The 19,443-nt window shown below is 43.5% G+C and overlaps 1 protein-coding gene across 7 annotated transcripts in view; it reads left to right on the forward strand.

Annotated features, from left to right (window-relative positions):
- The window catches only part of ENAH (ENAH actin regulator), a 432,953-nt gene extending 415,440 nt beyond the window's left edge, over positions 1 to 17,513 (forward strand). For all 7 annotated transcript variants that reach the window (XM_029593080.1, XM_029593081.1, XM_029593085.1 and 4 more), the window contains one exon: positions 13,432 to 17,513. In XM_029593080.1, coding sequence (XP_029448940.1) covers positions 13,432 to 13,469 — 38 coding nt within the window. In that variant the 3' untranslated portion in view covers positions 13,470 to 17,513. The remainder of the gene's footprint in view (positions 1 to 13,431) is intronic.
- The last annotated feature ends 1,930 nt before the right edge of the window (positions 17,514 to 19,443 follow it).

Genomic DNA, 19,443 nt, shown 5'->3' on the forward strand with positions numbered 1-19,443 from the left:
GAACACTTGATAAGTTGTGCTTTTTTTTTTTTTTTTTTTATTTTATGGGTTTTGTCTTGCAAGCCAGTATATTTACTACCTCTGGGCAGGAATGTGTCATTTAGAGCAGTGGTTCCCAACCCTGTCCTGGGGGCCACCAGCCAGTCGGGTTTTCAGGATATCCACAATGCACAGTTGGGGACCACTGATTTAGAGAATCTACCTCAAAGCCCTATTAACCAATTCTCTGTGGAGACTGGTGTTCCTGGGGAGTGCATATCTTTCAGGCCTTATGAACAGATTTATACAATATCCACCTCATTCAAATTTTTTTAAAATTAATACAGTTGTATATGTTAACATCAGATTTTTTTTGTTCAGCTTTTTAAATTTCTTCCATTTCAATTATTTTTCCAATTTTGACTTTTTTTTATTGCACATCCACTAAAATTTCCTACATTTTGCTGGAATCTGGCATTCTTAGCAGTCTTTTCCCTGACTCATTGTGTTGTCTTCTCTACGTCCCTTCTCTTCTCTTCTTTCTTTCTTTGCACAGGCACACAGTTTAAAGGAACATAGCTGGAGGCATCAAAATAATGGTCTCACAGATTCTGTCTAGCTGACCTGGGCCAAATATAAATAAGTAGGGACAACATGTAAAATCATGGCTTTGGTAATACTTTCAGACATACCGGTAGAATCGTAGAAGAGGGAAGGTTTGTGGTTGCGGGTGTTTGTGTATGGAGAGGGAGGTATGTTAGGGGTCATATTGTGTTGGGTGGGTTAGGGGGGTTGTGGGGTGTGTTTTGAGAGGCATGGCTGTGTGTAGTTAGGGGGTGTGGTTGTGTGGGAAGGGAAAGATTGTGTATGTGGATGGATAGAAATTGTGTTCTCACAGGACAAGCAGGATGGTAGTCCTCACATATGGGTGACATCACAGGATGGAGCCCAATCACTGAACACTTTTGTCAAAGTTTCTAGAACTTTGACTGGCACCTACTGGGCATGCCCAGCATGGCACTAAACCTGCAGCCAGCAGGGGTCCCTCTTCAGTCTTCTTTTTTCCGTGCAGCAGTAGCCACGCGGGTTAAGGAGCTCCACAGAGATTCCTGACAGGAATTTTCCTCATGGAATTACTAAAAACTTTCGGTTTCGAGCGATTCCCGTCGAGTTTGGCCCTCGCGGCCTACTGGCCATCGACCGTACCACGGCTAAATTTTTCAAAGGCCATGGGGTTGGGGTTCCGTCGGTGCCCGGACTGTACTCGCACCATGTCCATTACAGACCCGCATAAAGTCTGTGTAATGTGTCTCGGGTGCGAGCATGATGTCCTGACTTGCACCAAATGTGCCTTAATGACACCAAAAGGTCGCAAGGCCAGAATGGAGAAAATGGAACTTCGCTTCCGTTTTCAAACTCCAACGCCATCCATTGCATCGACGTAGTCTGAACCAGCACAGTCTACTTCGCACCAGTATCGGCCACCGGCTGGTGACCGTCCGGCGTCAACTACTTCTCAACCTTCAACCACCTCTGCTCCCCCTCAGGACCGAGGGGATTGTAGAGCGAATCATCGGCATAGACACCGCAAGTCTCTAACCATCGAGGAAGCAGTGAGCTGCGCTGTATATGTATTCAAAGTGAAGTAACAGGTTTAATTGGTTAGGGGTAGTAACCGCTGCAACAAGCAAGCTACTCCCACGCTTATTTGTGAATGCAAATCCTTTGTCCCACATTTCCTCTTGCCGTTGAAGCATAGAGCAATGTTGGAGTCGCATTAACCGTGTGTATGTTTATTGAATAAGGATATTAATCACCAGGAAGTAGCAGTCATTCCTGCAAGCCACCCCCATGCCTCTTCTCTTCATTCACATCCTCAAGACTTTATGGATCCACAGTGTTTATCCCAAGCCCCTTTGAAATCCTTCACAGTCTGTCTTCACCACTTCCTCCGGAAGGGCATTCGAGTCATCCACCACCTTTTCCATGAAGAAATACTTCCTGACATTGGTTCTGAGTCTTCCTTCCTGGAGTTTTAAATCGTGACCTCTGGTTCTGCTGATTTTTTTGTAATGGAAAAGGTTTGTCCTTGACTTTGGATCATTAAAACCTTTCAAGTATCTGAAGGTCTGTATCATATCACCTCTGCTCCTCCTTCCCTCCTTGAGCTAGGTTTCGGGACTCTCGCTGCTTCAGAGCGGGTAGATACTCCGCACCTCCTGCTTCTAAACCTGCTTCGGGGTGCCAGCAGTCCTTTTGAGGGGGTCACCGGCCCGGAAGAGATTTGGAACATCTTGGTGCAGGAAGTAATAAAAAAAACCCAATGAAGCCACGAGCACCCATTCCGTCGTTGAAGCTGTCTGAGGCAGATTATCCAACTTTTACACATAATGGGCAAGAATTACATCAGACTGCTGGGTCTTAGAAGTGATGAAAGACGGGTATGCACTGGATTTCTCGTGCCCGGTCCAGGAGGTTTTTGTGGAATCCTGAGTGGCCTCAAGTACCAAGCGAGAGGCGGTCCGGGTGACTCTACAACTACTTCTCAAGCTCAAAGCTATTGTCCTAGTTCTGGAGGATCAACAGGGACAAGGTCGGTACTCCATGTACTTTGTGGTCCCCAAGAAGGAGGGCACGTTTCGGCCCATCCTCGATCTGCAGAAGGTGAACTGTTGCCTTCGGGTTCTTCGCTTTCGTATGGAAACCCTGAGGACAGTGATGGCCGCAGTTTGAAAAGGGGAGTTTCTCGCTTCTCTGGACCTCACGGAGGCGTATTTACACATTCCAGTCTGGCTGAATCACCAGAGATTTCTGCGGTTCAAGGTCTTGGGACGACATTTCCAATTTTGAGCCCTCCATTTGGTGTCTCAACAGTTCCTCGCAAGTTCACCAAGGTGATGGTGGTGGTGGCGGCCTTCCTTCGTCAGGAGGGAATCTTGGTCCATTCATACCTGGACGATTGGTTGATTCACGTGAAGTCTCGGGAGGACTGCGAGAGATCAGTGCACATGGTGATGTTTACATTGCGATCCCTAGGTTGGGTAATCAATGTGCAAAAGAGTCACTTGGAACCCACTCAGAAGTTGATTTATCTCTGAGCACAATTTGATACCTTGCTGGGCAAAGTGTTTCTAGCAGCTGACCAAATAGGGAAGTTGCAGGAACAAATAAATTCTCTTCTTCAAAGGAACAATTCCACAGTGTGGCATCCTCTTCACGTCCTGGGCTCATGGCTTCAACTTTGGACTTGGTTCCTTGGGCATTTGCTCTTGTCTTGCTGGAGCCCGGTGTCGGAGCAATTCCATCTACCAATGCCTCTACTTCCTGAATCCACAGCCAGCCTGTCATGGTGACTGTCACTGGACAATCTGGAACGGGGGGTGGATTTGGACACTCCGAATTGGCTGATAATCTCCACCGATGCCAGCCTCTCAGGTTGGGGGGCGGTGTGGGAGACAGGACCGCCCAAGAGCTCTGGTTGGTGATGGAAAGTTCCTAGTCCATAAACCGGCTCAAGACCAGGGCTATACGACTGGCCCTGCGGGCGTTTCTTCCCTTGATCCAGGGCAGAATGGTGCAAGTCTTCTCGGACAATGCGACAATGGTGGCGTACATCAACCGGCAAGGCGGGACTCAAAGTCCTGCCGTAGCACTGGAGGCACGTCTTCTGTTCACCTGGGTGGAGCGCTATCTCGAGGGCATTGCCGAATCCCATGTCACGGGAGTAGAGAATGTGCAAGCAGGTTATCTCAGCCTTCAGCAACTAGACTCGGGAATGGGATCTATCTCTCGAGGCATGGAATCTCATTTACACCCGATGGGGGAACTCCTCAGCTGGATCTGATGGCAACGCAGGCGAACGCAAAAAGTTAGTTTTTTTTCAGCCGTCACCGAGAACAGGGCTCGGTGGGCATAGACACTCTCGTGTGTCCTTGGCCCACGGGGATTCTGCTGTATGCCTTCCCGCCCTGGCCCCTCATAGGTTGGCTTCTCCGTCGCATAGAGCGGCACCTGGGAAGGATGATTCTGGTGGCGCCGGAGTGGCCACGTCGTCCATGGTTTGCGTATCTGGTACGCTTGGCTCTAGAGGGTGCACTTCAGCTGGCTCATTTAACACATCTGCTCCGTCAGGGGCCCATATTTTCGGATCGGGAGGATCGATTCTCTCTCGCGGCTTGGCTTTTGAGAGGTGACGTTTGCACTTGAGGGGTTATTCAAGACAAGTTATTTCCACCCTCCTACAGGCGAGACATCCAGCCACATCTTATGTTCTTATTATTCTTTTTTCCTAGTTATGTTTTCCAAGTTGTTCACACCCTTGTTCATTGTAAGACATATGTTGTCGCTATTTACTACCTGTTGTAATGTAAACTGGAGTGATAAGTAACTCTGTTACCTGAACTTCGGTATTAAAAAGGTTATAAATAAATAAATCTATGGCCTATGTGAGAGTTTGGAAGCTTTTTGAGACGTCGTGTCATCAGCGTTCCTGCGACCCTTTAGCACGATGCATGTTCCTTGGGTTCTTGACTTTCTGCAACAGAGCCTCGCTAAGGGCTTGGCGTTCAATTCCCTTCGTGTACAAGTTGCAGCTCTAGGTGCCTTGCGGGGAAACTTTGGCTATTCGCTGGCAGCGCATCTGGATATTGCTCAGTTTCTTAAGGGGATCAAATATTGGCGCCCTCCCATCCGTTCAGTGTGTCCGGATTGGAGTTTGAATTTAGTCCTGCGAGTTCTATGTGGCGCTCCTTTCGAGCCTCTTCATGGCGTTTCCCTGAAAGATCTGACTTTGAAAACGGTGTTTTTGGTGGCCATTTGCTTGGCCCGTCGGATCTCTGAGTTGCAGGCACTGTCTTGTCGGAATCCCTTTCTTCGGATTTACGACGATCAGGTATAGTTACGTACGGTTCCGTCCTTTGTCCCTAAGGTGGTTTCAGCCTTTCTCGTCAGTCAAACTGTGGAGCTTCTGGGGTTCCCTAACTGGTCCCTGGAGTCTTCTCAGAACAGAGACCTTCATCTTTTGGATGTGCGTCGCGCCTTCTTGCGTTATCTGAAGGTTACCAATGACTTCAAACGTTCTGATCATTTGTTCGTTCTCTTTGGTGGCCCAAAGAAGGGGGACAAAGCGTCAAAGGCAACCTTATCTCGGTGGATTAAGGAAGCCATTTGCATGGCATACATAGCCCAAGGGCGTCAGGTGCCTTTGGGTCTCAGAACTCATTCCACTAGGGCTCAGGCTACCTCCTGAGCAAAGTGTCAGTTACTGTCACCTCAGGAGATCTGTAGGGCGGCAGTTTGGTCGTCTATTCACACTTTTACAAAACATTACCGATTGGACGTTAAGGCTTCTGATGAACCGTCTTTCGGGGAGAGTGTGCTTCGTGCGGGTCTTTCGGGTTCCCGCCCAGTGTAGGGTGGCTTGGGTACATCCCACTTTTCTGGACTGATCTGGGTATGTTCAGGAAATGAAAATTGGTTCTTACCTGCTAATTTTCGATCCTGTAATACCACAGATCAGTCCAGAGGCCTACCTCTTCTTCAGATACCGAAAGACTGTCTTGGTCAAAACCTGCTTAAGTTTTTTATTGTTGAAGCTCCTTTTTTGCAGACATGATTCATGGAGCAGTTTTTAGCAGTTGTTCAGTCTGGTTTTTGCCAGTGACTAAGTGGTAGTCCGGAAATTTGGTTGGGTGCTACCCTTCATTATTTAGTTCTGTTAACATGGGCTTGGGTACAGGTCAATACTGAGTGACTGCAGGTGGTACTCTCGTTATGTAGCAGTGCCCAAAGTTCTAATTGTTCTCTCACTCCACCTGCTGGTAGGGATACACAACCCACTTTTCTGGACTGATCTGTGGTATTACGGGAACGAAAATTATCAGGTAAGAACCAATTTTCATTTGGGGGTTATGGTTGTCTGCATATAGGTGAGGTGGTGGGCTGTGAATAGGTGTGAGGGTGTGGTTGATGCAGGGATTATGAGTTGAGAAATGTTAGGGAAGGTGGCTTGGAAGGTACCTTTTGGTACCATCCATCAGCTGTATCAGTTATATTCTCTGTGTGGGGAAGGGTGACTTTTGGAAGTGTTGGGGGAGATGACTTTTGATGTCATTTTTCATTACATGTTGTTTCCTTGTCTGTTGCTGTGTGTGTGGGAGGATGTTCATGGATTGGGGGGGGGGGGGTGTGGATTGTGGGTTTGTGTGGTTGGGTGTATAGGAATGTGTGGGTCGTGATTGTGGAGGAAGTAGGGGCAGGTGACTGGGGATGTATGGCGAGGGGGGGGGGCACATTTGATATTCCACCTTATACCAACAAATGGTCATAAGGCGGATAATAGTTATTTACAATTGCATTTAAATCTTACTTTACAATTAGCACAGATTTAAAGACCAGGAGGAATAGAAATGAGATAGGGCGTTTGATTGCTTGACTTGCAGTAGAACATCATAGGACTTCTCATGACTGTGGGGGTGCACGTGTGCCAGTGTGTAAAAGTTTTTGGGGGCAGGGATATGTTGAACTTTGAAAGTGTGGGCGTTGTAGTTTTGAAAGGGGCTTTTGGTGCCATCTGTTGCCAGCTGCTTCAGTTATTTTTCCCTGTCTGCCTGTAATCCTCTGAGCCAAAGTGCTGTAAGGATATGGTGGAAGGTTGCTTTAGAAATGGAATGGTGGTCAACATTCTACTACCTCGTACTCTTTTCTGTGGAAAGCAATGGGATATTTTTGGAAGTTCATTTCTGAGAATACTGACCTGATGTTTGGTTTTTTTGTTTTGGGTTTTTTTTAACTCTCCTGAGATTTCAAATTTTCTTCCTGCATGCCAAATTTGGTGAATTTCTATCTTTTTGGGGGGGGGGGGGGGGGGGGAGAGTTGTGCAAACAGACATTGATCCTTTTTATATAAGGATAGATTTTTAAAGAAGCACATGCGTGTTTCTCGGCACGCACACATGGACGTGCCGGTTTTATAACATGCGGGGGTGGGGGGGAATTATGCAATCTCCATGCGGCGATGCATCCCGGCCTTGCCCAGTTCCCTCCCAGTCCGCTTCAATTAAGGAGCGGACTGGGAGGGAACTTCCCTAACCCCCTACCTAACCTTCCTTTCCCTTCCCCTCTCCTCCCTACCCCATAAATCTACCCTACCTTACCTTTTTTTTTTTTTTTTTTGGTTGCTGCTCCTCTGGAGCAGTAGTAGCTTGCACACGCCGGCAGGCTGCTGGCGCATGCTTCTCCAGCACAGCAGCAAATGGCCGCTGTGCTGGCCGCCTCCAGCCCCACCCCTCCCTAACCCTCGGACCACCCCTTTATCTGGGCCTGGCACTTCAGCGCGTAATGGGTTACACTCGTGGCCGGGCCCCTTTAAAGGTGCACATGGCCCATGCAAGGCCCAGCCACGTGCCTAACCCCCGTTTTTTACGCACTCAGGGGATTTAAAATCAGCCGATTAATGTTTTCCATTTTTGGAAAATACAAAAATGATCTTACAGTTCTGAGGACCTCCTCTACTTTTAAAAGACCAATAGACCAATAATTTGGAAAGTTACAGTTTATATACAGTATTGAAACTGATTATAGATAGTAAATGGGCATGTTGACTGTATATATTCTGTAAAATGAGTACATACACCACTGTGAGCAATAGGGTTTTTTCTAAGTAAATGATTGCCCTGGAGGAGGGGATGTTTCAAACTGTTCAAGTTGGTGCATAGTCTGTGGGTATTTTGAACCCTTGGACTGTACATCAATTTTCAAACAAAAGTATGTGTAACTTGCTTTGAAACTTGCTATAGTTACAGAGCACCTGCAGACACTTGCAGTTGCTGTTTGTGCAGAAAAGTTTTAAAGAAAAAGTGTGTAGAGTTGAAAAAGCAATGTGTGAGTATTTCCCTTGCTTTTAGCCGCATTGAGAGAGGTCTGTTTTCAGACAACTGATTCATGTGGATAAAAAGTATTTTGCCTCTTAGTCATTTAAAATTGTTCTCCCCATGTAATCTCATTTTCTTGGTTAAGTTTTAAGGCAACTTTTGAATTATAGCCAAACCCGATTCATGTCTGGCACTTCCTTTCTTCCCTTTCTCTCTCAAATGCACACTCACCCTGCACCACCCTATCTCCACCACCATCTCTTCCATCCAGGCTGCTGCCAAACATAATGCTATTTGAATAGAGAGAAATTATCAGATTCTCACAGGACAAGCAGGATGGTAGTCCTCACATATGGGTGACATCAGTGGACAGAGCCCTGTCACGGAAAACTTTTCTGTCAAAGTTTCTAGAAAGCTTTGACTGACACTGGCACACTGCATGCACTGAGCATGCTCAGCATGCCATTATCCCTGTGACCACAGGTGTCTCCCTTCAGTCTTCTTTTTCTGCACTGCAGTTAGTATCGCGGTCAGGAGGTCTGTGAGAAATTCTCACAACTTTTCCTTACGGAAACACTTAAACTTTTACTTCACAAATGATTTTTCCCTACACGGGTCTCCCTTCGCATACATTTATTCGACGCTCGGTGAGTACTATGCCCTGTTTTTTCAGTCTGTTCCTGTCACCTCACTAACGGTTTCCCCAGCCTACCAACCGAATTGCAGCCTTCCCTCTCCCTATGTTTCATCCTTAGTTAGCCCCACAAACCCTGCGAGTGTCCTCCTGCGATACTCCACCTGCTTATTAGGGATAGTGGGATAGGGACATCCACGGTTACCATTGCCGCCAGGGCCGCTGTCGAATCCATGCCTCCATCGATTCCTTTGTGCAGTCTATGCCCCATTGATACCGTCGGTACCTCCATCCATGCCGTCCTGCCTCCTTCGATGCCTCCCTCCCTCGGTCCATCGATGCCATTAATCCCCGCATCGTTTCTGTCAGTGCCATCGATGTTTACATCCATGGCACTGATCTCTCCATGAATTCCATCGATGTCCACGTCGATGCCGACCTTGCTTCCGTCAATGTTATCTGTGCTCTGCCCAGGCCATCGATGCTTCCATCAATACCCTCGAGGCCACCTTCAATGCCGCCATCGATACCGTCAATACTGCCATAGCACCTAAACGCAATGCCCTCGACTAAACACAATGCTCCATACTTTGGGTTCTTTACCAAAGCCCCGTATCATCCTAGGGCACTACATAGTGCCAGGAGCAGTGCAGGCATGCTGACAGTCCGTCACCACTCTCCATCCAAGACAGCGAGGGTATCCACCTCGGCGCTGGGGAAAGACCGGGCCGAGCACCTTGGCAATCATAGTCACCGCCACGGTGACCGTCCACCACTGACGCAATCCAGGTCATCTCTGCTATCTTACTCAGTGCTGGAGAATGACCGGGCTGAGCACCAAGGGAAACATCGCTACTGCCACTGCCACTGTTCCGCACAGCGGTGGCAGTCCACGGTGCTGGAGAATGACTGGGCCGAGCTCCAAGGGATACCTATTCCGCACCGGCGTCAATGTACATTGAGCCAGTTGCGAAGCGGGCCCGGGTTCATGAGTCATGTGCTCTGAGGCGTTCCCCACCGACACTGGTGCGGGGTTCTGAGCCACCACAAAATAATGTGGAAGCGCCAGACATGCCTACCCTGTCTCCTCTGTAGCTGCGCTACCATACCAGATAACAGAGTTGAGTCAGAATTTTACGTCCTTCAGGCTGTCCTCGATGCTTCCCGAAATCCACGGAGCCATCGATATTCACCGACTCGTCCTTCTGTGATCCACCACGAAGGACGGTAAGTGCTCTAATCCTGCTTCAGCAATAATCCCATCAAGACCTGGTCACTAAATTGGGTCACATGGTTTCGAAAGGTTCTAGGTCGTGTTATCTTCCAAGAACCGTATTAGTGTCACATATCGCTATTGCCAGCTATGTTTGACACAATACCAAGAGAACCTCTCTACCAATAATTGGGATTGCATCGTGACATCCTCCCGTTGTCAGCAACGGGACTCCGTACTCAATAATACTCTGGCTTCTGATTCCTAATTAAGGCCTGAAGTCCCAGATGCATTAGTTGATCTGCTAGACACAGGATCCAGCAAATACTGCCTCAATTGCAAGCCCACCTCGAGACCTGGTGACAGCTCTTGACGTTTTCTTGCACAGCAGACAGAGATGCGGGTAAGACGTTTACTGCTCCTGCGGGAGATTAGCTGATATCCAGATTCATCAGCTCCGCCAGTTGGACACCTCCTGGTCTCTCAACTTGCTGGATATCAGAGCGGCCACCTCACTTAGTACCAGGGTTCAGAGTACAGTCCCCCAGATGCTACAAAGCGTGGGGGGGGGGGAGTTTTTAATTTCACTATTCTTTCTTTCAACAGAAAGCAGATGCTCTCTGCCCATCCTGGACCTCAAAAAGTCAACTTTCTTCAGAAGGGACAGGTAAAATGGTGTCTAGTCAGCATGCTTCCCTTACTGCAGTGAGTGGGTTGCCTCTCTCCTCTAGTCTTTCTATGTGCTTCATAGTAAGTCAACAATATTACAATTCCAAGTTCTGCAGGTTGCACTAGCTCGACAACTTGGGTATTTCACAAAAATCAATAGCAGTGACTGCTGTTTCTCTACAGAGTAAAACATCCTTCACGCTTTCCTTGCATGGACAACTGCCTAACAGCAGTCAATCCAAGCAAGGAGCTCTATCTTCTCCACGACACACTATAAATCTACCACCTGGGATTGCTGTTTAACTACCATAAATCCCATATGGAACAGTTCTGGACACTACAGTCGCAACGAACTTCCTGTCCAACCACTGCACAGATATTCTGACAAATTCCTACACATCTCTGCGCGCATGCAACATAACCTCAGCCCCTCAATTCTTTCATTGATGAGCCATGGGATTTTTTCACTATCCACTTTACTCATATGCTCAGATTCGCTATGAGTAAGATTCAGTGGAATTTTCAATTATCAGTGGACCTAAGCTGTTCAACCGCTTTCGTCCCTGATCCATATTACCAATCTAGAACCAAATCCTCAGCTGTTCCTGCTCACGGTCGCATTTACTTAGGGTTGAAGAGTTCAAATCCACATCTTCCCAACCCAATATGCGTTTATTCCGCTCCATACAGAGTTTCACATCAACTTCCTGGAGCTTCGAGCCAATACTTATGCCTTCATGCCTTAAAATACTGCCTCTACAACAAACCTTTGTGCATACAGACAGACAGCATAGTGGCAATGTTGTATTCTAACACACAAATACGCACAACCTCTTAGCTGCTCTGCCAGGAAGCTGCGCAGCTCTAGCCTTTGGCCCTTGCATATGCCATGCATTCCCGGGCCACTTATCTAACAGACTTACCAAACGCATTAGCAGACCACCTCCATAGATGTTTCCATCCTCTCGAAGGGTCTCTGACTACATGTGTAGCGAGCAAAATCTTCTAGCGCTGAGGTCAGCCGACCTTGCCCTCTGTGTCTGAATCGAACCATACGATTGACAGATTCTACTCCCTACACATGTCTCGGAATGCGTTCCCATGGATGCCTTTGCTCGTTCTACAACAAAGGCCTCTTATGTGTGTCTCTTGATGCCGCGCATAGCTATAACTCTCATTATGCTGCAACAGGACGGGGTTCACTGTTTCTCATACCCACGTCCTGACCGAGACAAGTATGCTTTCCCATACTTCCCAAACTATCACACCAGTAACCAATTCGCCTTCTCACAGGTCAGTCTCATATCACGGACTCACTGATGTTCTCAGATACTGGTAGCATCACATCCTTCCACACACAAATCATACCATTCAAAATGGCATGATTTTACCATATGGCGCATACAAAAGGGTATTACCCCCTTTTTTCTACACCACTTTTTTTTCTCTAACTCCCTCTGATTTGGCATACCAATTGGGAGTGGAGATACCCGATTAATGGTTCATCCCCTTCTGAGTCAGCTTACCATGGGTCATCCACTGATTAAGCCGCCTCTGTTTTCACTGGTTACAGAATGGGGCCTACATTTAGTGCTTACAAGACTCATACATTCCCCATTCGAGCCTTTTACATTCCTATCACTTAACAGTCTGGCATGGGAACTTCTTTCCCTCGTAGTCATCACTTCTGCCATCAGGGTCAGTGAGTTACACACCTTGTTACATACTCACCCGACCCTGCGTTCCTCCGTGACAGATAGGTCCTACGTACTCGACCTCATATCCTTCTTAAGGTAGACGCAGCATCTCACCTTACTCAGTATATACTCTGCTCACTTTTTCCCAACACCTCTCTCTCAGCAGGGCAAGAGGGTTTTCCACTCCTTGGACTGTAAGAGTGCACTTGCATTCTATCTAGACCGCACTACACTCCATAGGAATTACACCAAACTCTTTCCTCCTTTGGCAAAAGACAAGCTGTGAGTTCCAGTGGGCAAACAGACCTATTCCTCCTGATTAGCGGACTGTATCTCCTTTTGCTACCAGCAAGCAGGCATTACGCTAGAAGACCATGTGTAACCACACTCTGTTAGGGCCTTACCAGCCTCAATAGCTCACCTTCGGCCGGTGCCGCTTGTACATATTTGTAAGGCTGCGACCTGGACCTCTCTCCATGCCTTCGCAGCCCATTATTGCTTAGATAAGGCTGACCGGCAAGCTTCCGTTTTTGGCCAGTCTGTTTTATGCAACTTGTTTTCAGTTTAACTACCCAACATCCTTCCACCAGCCCCTTTAGGGTTTCAGGTTGCCCTCCTTACCAAATTCCACCCCTGTTGTTGTGCCTGTTGCACGTCTTTGGGTGCATTTGGTGCATTACTCGGGCATCCTCAGCTCGGTACTCACCCATATGTGAGGACTACCATCCTGCTTGTCCTGTGAGAAAGCAGAGTTGCTTACCTGTAACAGGTGTTCTCACAGGACAGTAGGATGTTAGTCCTCACGAAACCCACCCGCCACCCCACGGAGTTGGGTCTACATACGTTTTATTATTTTTATTTTTCGCTTGCACTTTTTGCTATACACGAGACTGAAGGGAGACACCTGTGGTCACAGGGATAATGGCATGCTCAGTGTGCCAGTGTCAGTCAAAGCTTTCTAGAAATTTTGACAGAAAAGTTTTCTGTGACAGGGCTCCGTCCACTGACGTCACCCATGTGACATCTGCTTTCTCATGTGTTCAAAATTTATTTTAAAATGTATTTGGGCAGACTCTAGATCATGACCTTTAAATTGATATATTGTTAATGATTAGACTTCTGAGAACGTGCCCTTACAAATGTGTAGTATAATATGGATCATAGACACTTTTCAGCTGAGCTCTGATCTTTCTTAATATCACAAAAGTAAAGCAATGAAAAAATGTTGATAGTTGTGAATTCAGAACTCAGGATAATGTGAAGTTATATCCACAGATCTTTAACTTCCTGTGCTGAAGGATTAAAACAGAAGTTTAGATTCAGTATTGTTTCATTTTAATAATTAACCATTATTTTTCTCCCAACCAGCAATCAGGCAGGAACTGAGCAAGTCGAACACAACATAGAAGACTAGTACAAATTAGACATGATCTTTTGACCTGACTTAAAACTGACTATGTTTTGTAAGCTGATAGAAGCCAACGAAGAAGACCTGTGCCCCTCAGGAAGGGAAAAGCATACTCACAACTTCCAGAGACACCACTTTGGCGATATGCTATGTCCTTTGGTTTGCTGCTCTGTTCTGTCCTTTGAAACTGATGGAAGAGCATCTTAGTTACTGTATTCATTATGCAGAAATTCATTTACCTGTCAGATCACAGTGCATTGAAATATTTTCATGTTGAGATAAAATTGCACATACTTTGTTTAAAAAAAAAGCTTGTGAAGGCTTTTTAGAGAGGTTTTCTTTAATGTGGGATTCAGTAGGTTCTGCTGTTATGTACTGCAAGTGTTTCTCAGGTTTGTCTTCCTATTATATTTGATATTCCATGAATAATTTAAGAGATCACAAACTTATCAAACTGTACTGCTGGTAAAGTTCAAATTGCAAATATGGAATAAATGTTAATGTTCAAAGGGCAATATTTGCAAGTAGGTGAGCTAGACAGTAATATTGCACAACAAGCTTTGGGTAATGTAAATAGGAAGCCTCTCTAGTTAGCCTTCCAAATAATTTGTAGTTTGTAAAAAAAAAATTAAAAAAAATTAAAAAAATTAAAATAAATAAAATTAAAAAAAATATATAAAAGCAAATATGGCCCAGAGTTTAAAGATGTAGATGCCTTCCTATGTTGTTACAATGCTTTACCAAATCTAAGATTTCTTCATAATATGGATCAGTGCTCAAATGTAAATCATTAGTATGTTGTAGATTTAGCTTTTCAGGATTTCTTTTTTAAGTTTATGCATGTGGGCATTTTTGAAATGTATCAGACACCACAGAATCGGCTATGTTAATTATAAATAGCAGTGCATGTCACATCAATATTATATTTTTTTATTTTTAACACTTATTTGTCCAGAAGACGACATGACTTGAGTGGAAGGGACTATTGGAAATCTTTAGGTTTCAGAATTTTTTTTAAATCAAATTTGTTTATCCCTTCTCTCCCACTGTGGATCATTTGCATGTGGAAAATGAGGGAAAGATTTTGACTTTAAACAATAACCATATTAATGAAGCCAAGTAAATCATTTTTTGCATCTGCTCATTAGGATTTCTGTGTCATATTCCATGGTATTTCAGCAATTCAGTTTAACAATGCCCATATCTTTCCTTCTCTGTTCAAATTAAGTATTTGGTAATTTGAAACTGAACTGTCATGCCATTATAATGCAAAAGGATTGACCCTTTTGGTAACAGTTTGTTTTTGGCATTGGTTACCATAAAAAAAAGACATCAATATTTGATTAGTTGTTCCTTTTTAGAGGTACTGGGGTTTCTTGCTGCAATTAGATTATTTGTAATATAAAATGGAATTTTAAAATTATGAAGTGGCACGGAGGCAAAACTGTCCTTGGAGAAACTAAAAGTATAAGGGTTTTCCTTTAGATGAGACAGCTGTTACAGGGATGTCCCTACAGTTACATGTGGGAGGGATGATGTGTGCCTTTCTCCTTGAAGCTCAGTTTTTGTGATCTTTAAGGAGTTGCTGTTTGTTGGCCTGATGATACAGCAGAAATATGCCTTCAACAGAGAACAGTAGTTTTAAAGGTTGCAACAGACCAAGAAATCTAAGAAATAGTGGTGGTAGTATGTAATATTTGTTTTAGCAAAACTGATAAAAAAGCTGAAGAGGAAGACCTTCCCAAATTTAAAATACCAGCTTAGGCCACTCCTGAGTAGACTTTTTTAAAGATTTAATTCATATTGATAGCGCTTTGCGATATTGTGAACAGATCGAATACTGTAATTAGTGCATCTTGGATTTTGCAGAGCTGTAACAGTGCCATATTTGCTTTGTGATCTGTGCTGATCTAGTTTGAAAAGACAGGTTTTAATTAAGGGGTTTGAGGGAAATTAGTCATTAGTGTCTTTATATACTTACTAGAATCTCTCTGCAGCTCAGCTCACAGGAACAAATGCTTTGAATAGCATATCCTGGTATGTGCTGGTCACCAAAGCAAATCAGCAGCACTTGCTACTTCAGAAAAGGCTTGAAGAGGAGGACTTTTTTAATAATTGAAATGTTTTTGCATTTCTATGGAGGCTTCAGTGAACATCAAAATGACTACAGTGGCATAGAAGTGCTGCCAGATTCCAGCATACAGCCTTTTCCAAAACCTAATTTTTCTGCATGGTACGAAGTGAAGGCACTCTCTTACAAATAAAGTACAGTTTCATTTAATAAGGCATTTTCATCTTTGTTGTAACTTTTGTTTATGCAAGCAATTCAATATTAAGGAAGTGAGTTTACCCTGGTCAGAAATCGTTTGATTTTTGTTCATCATCCAAAATGTTACATTAGCCTAAGCGGCATGTCATGAGAAACAAGTCCAAAGTATGACAGATTGAGGTCCTGAATTTTGAAAGAAACTGGTTTATGCACTAAACGTTTTGTGCCTTGGTCTAAAATTAACATGATTTCTGTTTTTAAAAAGAACAAATGTTTTCATGCTGTTTTAAACATCTGTTTTACATAATCCAGTTTATAGATTTATTTTTTGCCTCCCCTCCTGAGTCCTCCTACACTTCCTCCTCCCTTCCCCCCAAAAAAATAGTGATGTAGCTAAAGAAAACACTGAGTTTAAACATAGATAATATGCTATTTGGTCCAAAAAAATGAAATCAAGCAGTTGGAGCCAGAAAATAGTATAAAAGGGGTATGTACATAAATCATAAAGGTGCATTACACAGTATTGCCAGAGCTGTCTTGTCTTGAATCTGAACAGGGAAGTCTGGATGCTGTTTTGTGATGTATGCTTTATCAAGGAAATATTCTCCATTGCATCTTAGTTTGAATTGTTTTCCTGTCCTCCTGTATTTTCGTCCTTGGAAGAATGGCAAGGGGGTTATCAAGCTATAAGTTAAGCATACATTGTAATGCAATGGAGAAGATCCCAGCGATAAAGTCCATGATATATAACAGGGTTCTCTGCTAAATTCTGAGACATGGTTATCTGATAAAACCCTTGTTGCTTCCCCCACCCCTTGTTTACAGAGTTGTCAGTAGAGATGGGCTGGTTTATGGATTGTGATTCTGTGATCCGAATTTTGCCACCTAAAAAAAATTAAGTCCCTGTTATACCTGGGACAGTTTTTTGTACTTTATTGCCTTTTTTTTTTATCACACGCATTCAATCAGTCTGATTCACATATAGAAACACACACTGCAGATGATTGGATCGGGCTCTGCTCTCTTGGATTATAACCATTACTATCCAAAAACTGTCCTAGTTCTACTTTCTACATTGTATTTATTTTTATATTTCCTGGCTCTGATTTTTGTTTCTGCTTTTGGATGCAAGCTATGCTTAAACTCAACTAGAATATTTCTACAACACTACAGTGAATGTGGAGATCATCTTCCTTTTGTGTAGTGGGGCAGGGGAGGGTTGTGAACATTTCCTTTTTCAATTTTCAGCTAATGTCATTAGCAGAGATTTCAGCTATTAAAATGAACTGCAGTGACTAAGATAATTTTTACTTACTGTTAAAACAAATGAGTTCGAGAAGAACCATTTTTTGTGGATCTTTTTGTATGCTGGGATGTCTTAAGCTGCGTATGATTTAGGGGTTCCTTTCTAATTTCTGGGACATAATGCTTTCCTGAACACTGTGATCTGAGCTGTGATAAATCTGTACCACATACAGGCTAACAAATCAATTGCAATCAAACTGAATGTACAAATCTTAGTGCTGGTGCTGAAATCTCTTCATGTATTTACCATGATTCAAAGTTCATTGTTTAATTGTTCAAGCATCGAAGTGTCAAAATTGAAAAATGAATGTTGAAGTTTCATGCTTTAGATTTAACTCCGTTTTTAGTTTTGGGGGTTGTTTTTTTTTCAGTTCATCTTTTTACCATATTGTTTCATTTTAAATTCTTTACATGCTAACTTTGTTTTCTTTTGAGCGAATGAAATAAAATTGCAATATATACATCTTGTCACAATTTGTCTGTCAAAATTTGAGACAATTTTTGGCCTGCCCAATCTCACCAAATGGGTTTGCTGAATGTGAAAAATGCCTGCAAGTCTCCAGTTTTATTCTTTGCTGCTTTACATGTTGCTGTCATTCTTCCAGTTTAAAAATTTTTTTTACCAAAATTAATACTTTGCAAAGTAATGTATCAAAGTAAATATGTAATATAAATGAAAATTGTGCATAAAATCAAAACACAATTGTTGATCTAAACATTTTAAGATGGGTTTGTTAGTCTGGTTATGATCAGGTTCATGACCAAACTGCCTAGGTCAACTAATGAATTCCCAGTCACCCACATAGTCCATGATAATTCAGGAATTAATTAGTTGTGTGTCATTAATAAAAATTGCCTGTTGCCGTCTTGGCATCTGTCTGTACATACGAATGTATCTGGATCCTGTACTATGGAAGAATTTGGTAGTAGTCATACTGAAGTTTTGGCACGTCCTACCAAATTTCATATCTATCCATGGAAAGCCACACCCTCCTGATAGATCTGCCAAATTTGCCTTTATACCAAGCTGCAAGCATGCACTTCAAAAATTTTTATTTCTGCATAGAAACAATAATGAACTGTATTATATGAAATGTAATTCAACCTCACTGAAATCAGGACTTATTTTAACAGGTAAACAGTACTTTGTAACATACTTCTTGCAGTGCTGGCTGTAATAACCTGCCAACAGAACAGTTTTGCTGCAAGTTGTTGAATTTAGCCCATTGCTATGCCATTGACTTCAATACTACCGTTCATGGGTTGCATGGATAATGAATGACACAACTATAGCAGTTATGATAGGAAATGGTGACCTGATAGCTTTGTAAACACAAAAGCTAGCTAAAAATGTACTTTTTTTAAACTTCTATCAAAAACATTCTGAAATGTATAGTCTTGTTTGTCAGAATAATGTGTTAAATCTCCAAATGGTTTAGAATGGGAGTTAAATTTTCAAGCCAATAAAATAATGTGCGGCAAATAATTATGCTGAGCAATATCAGTTTAACAAACAAAACAATTTTTATTTTGCTTGTGCACACATCAATTGTGCACAATGTTAAATACCACAGTAGACAAATGTATATAATTGAATGACCCCCAGAATTTTCAGAATCTATAATCAAAGAAACATAATAGTTATTGTGCAGTTTGGCGAACACAAGGGTACAAATAAGGTATCAATTAAGGAAGGGGGAACCAGGACACAGAAACTAATCAGGTACTGATAGATTTATGTTGGTTAGTTACCTAAATGTGTGTGCTTTCTACTCCACTCTCCCTTTGTGCTTTCGCCCAGTTACATTTTCAAACCAGACTGATTAATGACCAACCTATGCAATAATGTAATCAGGTATCATGTTTTATGTTTAAAACCCATTATTTGTTCTGTGACTAGTACTAAAGATTGCATAGAATGGAATTTTAGTCCATTTTTTCCATTGAGGAAGAACAATTAGAGGTGTGCCCCTTGAACTATGGCTTTATACCACCATTCAAGGTGCCTGGCTTTGATTCCCAAGCCTTGCTTCTGCTCTTTAAGCCAAATAGGCCTTCGTAGGAAGGAGCAGCCGTGTTAACAGCCAACAGACACAATCTCATCACACAATGGCGACACCTACTGATCACTTAGGTGCAAGTGCACCAAGATCCAGAGCAAATCATGGTCTATGGGCTCTGGCTAATGATGATCATTGTATTGGCAAGGCTAGGTGGTGTTGGGGGGGGGGGAGGTGTATGGGAATGAGAGCTGTTGGAAAAAACCTTATTTTGCCATTAGTTGCAAATGAAGGGCTTGTGGTGCCATAGCACAATAGAGCTTGGTTCTAATTTGAGATGGAAGCCCAAAGGAGCAGAAATACTGCTGAGACGAAAGGGGGGAAAAAACCGGGTTTAC

This window comes from Rhinatrema bivittatum, chromosome 3 (genome assembly GCF_901001135.1).
Source record: "Rhinatrema bivittatum chromosome 3, aRhiBiv1.1, whole genome shotgun sequence".
Lineage (NCBI taxonomy): Eukaryota > Metazoa > Chordata > Amphibia > Gymnophiona > Rhinatrematidae > Rhinatrema > Rhinatrema bivittatum.